The sequence below is a fragment of the Dendrobium catenatum genome, unplaced genomic scaffold, assembly GCF_001605985.2.
Source record: "Dendrobium catenatum unplaced genomic scaffold, ASM160598v2 fragScaff_scaffold_1617, whole genome shotgun sequence".
Classification (NCBI taxonomy): Eukaryota; Viridiplantae; Streptophyta; class Magnoliopsida; order Asparagales; family Orchidaceae; genus Dendrobium; species Dendrobium catenatum.
Window position 1 is genome coordinate 2,829,036 of NW_021320079.1, and position 6,595 is coordinate 2,835,630.

The 6,595-nt window shown below is 37.2% G+C and overlaps 1 protein-coding gene and 1 long non-coding RNA gene across 2 annotated transcripts; both read right to left on the reverse strand.

The window, feature by feature from the left end:
- Positions 1-1,118: 1,118 nt before the first annotated feature.
- LOC110112819 (protein FAR1-RELATED SEQUENCE 5-like) lies at positions 1,119-2,024 on the reverse strand. The gene has a single exon (XM_020845193.1). The coding sequence runs from the start codon at positions 2,022-2,024 to the stop codon at positions 1,119-1,121; it is 906 nt and encodes a 301-aa protein (XP_020700852.1).
- Positions 2,025-3,397: 1,373 nt separating this feature from the next.
- On the reverse strand, positions 3,398-6,392 carry LOC110111638. The gene is made up of 2 exons (XR_002304905.2): positions 3,967-6,392; positions 3,398-3,619 (listed from the first exon to the last, which is right to left on the reverse strand). It is a non-coding gene; the product is annotated as an uncharacterized LOC110111638 (long non-coding RNA).
- Between the last annotated feature and the right edge of the window lie 203 nt (positions 6,393-6,595).

Genomic DNA, 6,595 nt, shown 5'->3' on the forward strand with positions numbered 1-6,595 from the left:
AATCCATTCATCATCTCTAAATATTCAGGGTTGGGCTGACTGCTTAGTCGACGAAGAGTCCACTCATCGGTGAAGCATTCTGGTATGTTCGCAAAGGAAACATGACTAATAGGTTCCACATGTGTAGGCTGATGAGTTGAAGTGAAGTATTCTGGTATATTTGCAAAAGAAACTTGACTATTAGGTTCCACAGGTGTACACTGATCAGTTGAAGGTGTAGGTAGTTCCTCAGCTTTCTTCCTCTTTGGCTTTCTTTTTTCCCAATGGCTATTCAACCTTGCATTTGAAACTCCTTTGAGTCTGCGCTTTATAGGGTCTTTTATTTTAGTTGGCATGCTTGAATTCGTAATTAACTTAGGGTCCTTGCTAGCATTTAATATCAGATCCACATTCTCAGTAATCTCAAACATTGCATCAATCATTTACTGTTCTGCTTCCGTATTCCCTTGCCCTCTAGTGCTTATTTGATATGCAAATCTACTAAAATAATTTCTGAACATTATACCTCCTATGCCATCCGAGGGGATTCCGGTAGCTACCATAGATGTTAACGGCCTGTCTGAGTAAAGGTCCTTGCTTGCTCGACCTGACCATCTCTTCAATAGATATTTTTGAGGTATACTAATTATATCAATATGCCTTACCACTCTCAAGCAGTGAGAACATAGTATCCCCATCATGCCGAATTTTCCACAGCTGCATTCAATGGTACTTTCTTCATCATCAAAATTAACTGTCCAATGACAAGGCTGATTAATGTTCTCAATAGTTTTGACAAAAAAAGTGGATAAGTCAGTTGAGGCATGAGCTATGCACATACCACCCACACCTTATAAAAACTCCTCAAAGAAAGAATACAATTTACGCAAATAAAAACACGCGGCCTGCCTAAGAATCGGACTACTCTTCACTAAAGGTACAACATCGGACTGACTGCATTTGAAGTCTTCATCCTTTTCATTCCGACGCCATGTCTTCATCACCTTCTCTAGTCCCAAAATACACTCAGTAATGGTGCTAGTAGGCTTAGAAATTCCATGGCACACATTGTTAGTGGATTCACTACGCTGTGTTGAAAGAATACCAAGGTTAAAACAAGTCTTGTTTTATGTTGTGGATCACTTATGCCTTATTTTGTAGAGTTCTTTCAACCAGTCATGGCTATGAAGCTCCCTTTCATTCAGCATTTCAGTCCAATAACTATCAAATTCCTCCTCTGAATCACACTTGCTGAAACATTTATGAATGAGACATCTAACCTTGTTATTGCTGTTGCAACAATGCAACTTGGATAGAAGCTTCTTGGTGATGTGCCATTGGCAAAGCCTATGGCGTGTTTGAGGAAATGCAATTTCTATTGCCCGAGATATTGCCTGATCCTGGTCAGTAAAAATTATAATGGGATGTTTATCACCCATTACTCGCAAGAATGTTCTAAACAACCATGTAAGTGATTTTATTGTTTCTTCTGACAGAAATTTAACCCCCAAAAGAACATTTTGCCAATGGTTATTAACTCCAACAAAAGGTGCACAAGCTAGATTGTATTTGTTCAGTCTATAGCTGGTATCAAAAATTATAACATCTCCAAAGCAGTCGTAGTCTATTCTTCCCACATCATCAGCCCAGAAAAAATTCATCAATCTATCCTCCTCATCATATTGGACTTCCCACACAAACATGTTATCACTGTTTGCTCGATTTTTAAAAATTTCAATTAGGGAATTGGTGTCCCCAGTCTCAATCTTGCATCTTCTATTTTTCTGAACAAAGTTATATGCATCTCTTCTTAAAAAACCTACATACTCTCTCCCACCAATTTCATCAGCTAAGTATGTGAATGCATCAATGGTTCTAATCTCAGCATCAGTCATAGATTTAAGAACGAATGCTCTCTCTTCGGTAATATTTCTGCATGATCTCAGTAAATGTTGATCTTCAGGCCTTGCTAACTCATGGTTGTGGTTCTCAATGCATTTATTAACCTTCCATTCCCCATCTTGATTAACTGAAAATCTAATCATCGCGGGATACCCTATCCTATTATTGGATTTCTTGTATTTCGATTTGGCATTCAAGTCAAGGCCCTTCTTAAAACCAGCTTTCGAACATACAAAATCTTACATCCGTATCTTTCTCGAATTAGGCCAGTAACAGTGATGATCTTTGCGAACACTAAAACTAACATTGTGCGCGTAATGACAGTAAATTTCATATGCCTCTTTCTCACTATTACAAACAACCTACGAACAACAACCAATTCGAGTTTAACAATGGAAACACACACACAATTTCAAAATAACTTCTGTACCTAGCGGTACCTACAAGTACCGACCGATACCTACTGATACCGAGCGATACCGAAGATTTAAAAAGGGTACTAAACGATACCGCCTGCCCACCAATACATATATTCTCACCAATACAAAATTTTTAAAACAAAAAATATTCAAGTAAACACTGAAGAGGTCATGACATTCATATCATATTTACCGATAATATATCCACGTTTGGTTGGGTATTCTGTTGCAAACCATCTCCTCCTCTAAGCTGTGACTCTTGCGTAAAACCTTCCATCTCCGACCAGTCTTTCATGTCCTCCGGCACAATATCCATCTTCAGACCTTACACTTCAGACCTTACGCTCTTCTACTGCATTCTGAGATTTCAGGTGTTACGAGAAAAAAGTTTTAACTGAGGTAAAAAAACTGCGCCATCAAATATAACCCTAGCTTTAATCGCACATTTTTTCAAGTATTTCGGGTGGTTCGTGTTATCAGGTTATCGGGTAAACAAAACACACGTTCTCTTCAAATCGATGGGATCAAGGTGGGCTCCACATGACGCGAAACTATTTGGTTGCACACACAGAGCTACGTCCGCACTCTGCACCCAATAAAAGTTCCATATAGTGGGACAAAGGCTTGTTATTGTGCCAATGTCTTTCCTCAAGTAAGGCATCATTTGATTTATTTCAACTAGTCCTAGCCTATGATTATTTTCTCTTTCTTAGATTTTTCATATAAAATCTTAAGTGTTTTATGATTCTTACACCCCTCTGTCTTATTTATGTGTTGAATCTTCGTATGGCACTAGGACGTTAAATACTCTCTCTACCGGCGCAAATATTCAAGCTTATAACAATATTATGGCATAATTTGTATCTGATGGTAATACAAAATATTTAAATTTAGATGATTAGAAATTAAAATCAGAAAACAAGTAGAATTTTCGGGTAAAGATAACTACTTCATTTTTTGTTTTATATTTATTTTTAAGTCAATTTTAAACACTTGCCATATAATTTTGAACCCTTTCTCATATTTTTTTAATATAAATTATTTCATGACATCATGACATAACTTTTATTTAACAAATTCTATCATTATAAAACATATTAATGAACCATCATATAAGTTATTATTCCAGCATCATAAAACCAATTATCAAATCAAGCAAATCCATTACATATTGATGTCATGTCAGCCTTTGGAATTAGATCATAAAAGAAACATATAAGTATGAATTGACCAGGGTTGGACAACAACTGCTTTGACTATTTAACTTTCTGGAACTGTGCCCCAATATAATTCAGTTCAAACTGTGAGCTCTGACTCTTCTGCGTCAAGCAAAATGAAGCAAAGTAAAATCTTTTGTGGTACTTTCCCAAAAAGACAAAAATCTTTTGTGGATGCAATATAGTGTGCACTGAGACCAACCAACAAAACATGATGGTCCTAAATTCAAGGAAAATTTGTAAAATTGAGGGTTTTCTTCCAATAAAAAAGTAAAAAAATTCCTGTTAGCTAATAAATATAACGAAAAATCTGCCACATTTTGAGAAACCTGGAAAGAGACTTGCTTTATCACATACATGTTTTTTACTGCATATTGGATAAAGAAAAAGCATAGTTAAAGGATTTGAAATTCAGGAGGATAGATGCTACGTCCAAGGTTAGAAATAACCTGTAAAGAGATGAATTTTGTATAACAGCACATTGTTTGGGCAAAATCAGTTCAAGTCGATCGCCCAGCCTACAAGCTCACCTCCTTAGGCAAACTGATCTCTAGAAAGTACAAGCTACCAGTAACAAAGCATTAATTCAATAAAATAAGCCTCAACAACGGTTAAAAATATTTTCAAAATTGAATATATTTTATTAAATCATTCTTTTAATATCTGCTAGTATAATAGCATACATCAAACTACTGTGAAGATAAAATACGAGGAATATATGGTTACAAAGAAAACCAACTAAGCCATTATGAACATGATGCCATTAGAGAGAGCTCTTCACATTCGAATGTAAATAAAAAAACATTTTGTATTGGATATTGAAAACGGAGAAGAAATTACAACGACAACTTTCAGAAGGATAGAATTATGTCTGTTTATACTAGAAATTATGCAAATGAATAAAAACGCAATCATGAGAGAAAACTAAAAAACTTTAATCAAGTTGAGGTGGAAGGAGCGGGCATGCAAGAGAAGCGTTAAGGTCAAAATCCTACATTTTTTTTTACAGATATTAAAAGAATGATAGTGTGCAGCACATACATACAAACAAGCATAGCTAATTTACTAATGTTATATTTATTGCATACACATATAAGCCCATGTACATAACACTTATATAAGTATCTCATTAGTTCCAGTCCATGGAACTTAGCCAATAAGAGCAAACAGTCTAGGCAGCCCTCGTCCAAAGGGAGGCATGCTTTGCAAGATTGTCATGAACCCTAGCCTGTGGGCAAGCAGCCACTCAAAACCTACGAAGATAATGGTATATTGACTGATCCTAAAAGATTATACCAAGGAAGCATCTTTCATCCAAAGGAACTCATCGTCTGTTCTTGGAAACTCGCCATCATAAACTTTCCTTATATGCCAAGTCTTGAAGACTCACTCAAAGAACTCGCCACTGAAAACTCACCAAAGATACTCAATCGAATGAAAATCGAGGGGAGCGGGAAGGTGGCCATGCTAGAGATAGAAGTCTATGTGTAAACCATTTCATTAATCCACATATTTGTGTCAATCAACATTGATCACATCATGTACTACATTGTTAATTTATTCTAGGTGAACCCTTTCCTATAGCCCTCTTTAAGAGATGAAGAGGCATATTTTGGACTTCATGCTGTGGAGATTACAAAGAGAGATACAAAAGCTTTTCGTTTAATTTACATACTCACTAACTTTCTCACTCGGTTCTTCAAATTTCATCTACTAAATAATTGTTGCAAGGTTGAGCATTACACATGGATAAATTTAGACCCAATATCCTCAAATTTGTGGTGAGAGTGGATTGATGCTAGTGACCAAATTAGAGGCACTTCGGTAAGAGTAGCAAAACATGCAACATCAAGCCTTTGTTCCACTACGTGGGGTTGGCTACATGAATCCTTCTTCGCCACTTTGTCCTGTTAAAAGTCAAATTCTCTGTTTAAAAACTATATGGATGAATTTTATTCAGAAAGAGATGACTGCAGTTGGTATAAGATGGTATGGCATTGTTGACCTGTATCATATACCCAAAAGAACAAAAGAAAGAGGAAGCCAAAATTCAGCGTACAAACCTCGTATCCGATGGATCCAGGAACCCTGCTGAAATCCTGCTGAAATCCCATCAAAATTACTATAGATACGGCACCGAACGATCACTTCTCCGCAATCCCTGCGCGAATCCTGCGACGACGGCCTCGTTTCTCGCCTCTTTCGCGTCTATAAAATGAAGGGGAAGCCTCACGATCTCCTCCCGACTCCAAGCCGCTCATTCCAATGCCCGAGCTCTCACTGCTCTCTCCCGATACCTCTCCAATCTCCTTCTCTGTTCTGAACTCCCTTCCTCCTCCGACTCCACACACACAGAGCCGGAACTCTGTTCAGCCCGACACCCTGTCCCGCCGAACTCTTCTCTCTCCGACTTCGCTACCCACACGACCCCCTGCTCTTCCGATCTCCTCTCCAAGCCGAACTTACTCCAAACTCCACCTTCCCCAATCTCTCTCTGACTCCAAACGAAGCCGCTGCTTCTCCAACGCCTGAAACCCGACCCTAGCTCTTGCTTGAGCTGTTCGATCCATACAGAGAGAGAGAGAGAGAGAGAGAGAGAGAGAGAGAGAGAATTCCTCTTACCTGAAGCCGACGCCTAGCCGAAACCGCCTCTCGACGCTCCGATCCCGACCCTGCTCCGACGTTCCCTTCTTTGTTGGATCGGGAATAACAAGGGGAGCTCACTGGCTGTGAAGGTTAACTTTCTCCTTATGCGTGCTTCTTGCGGCCAAATCCCGTCCCAAACAGCCCCTTTTGGGGCATTTTATTATTATTATTATTTTTTAATTATAATTAATTAGTTTAAATTACAAAATTAGTGATAATTAATTAAAATTAATTACAGTTAATTATATTAATTATAATTAACATTTGATTAATCATAATTAGCTAGCTAAGGCTAATTATGTTTAATTAGTGTTAATTATAATTACTAATTAGTTAATTGTAGATTAATTTTTAATTAATTATAGTAATTATAATTAATAATTTTTAAATGATAATTAATTATTATTAATCATTAATTAATCATAATTAATT

Bases quoted from the DNA above. Each gene is read 5' to 3' on its own strand.
- LOC110112819 (XM_020845193.1), bottom strand. From the start codon at position 2,024: ATGATTAGATTTTCAGTTAATCAAGATGGGGAATGGAAGGTTAATAAA.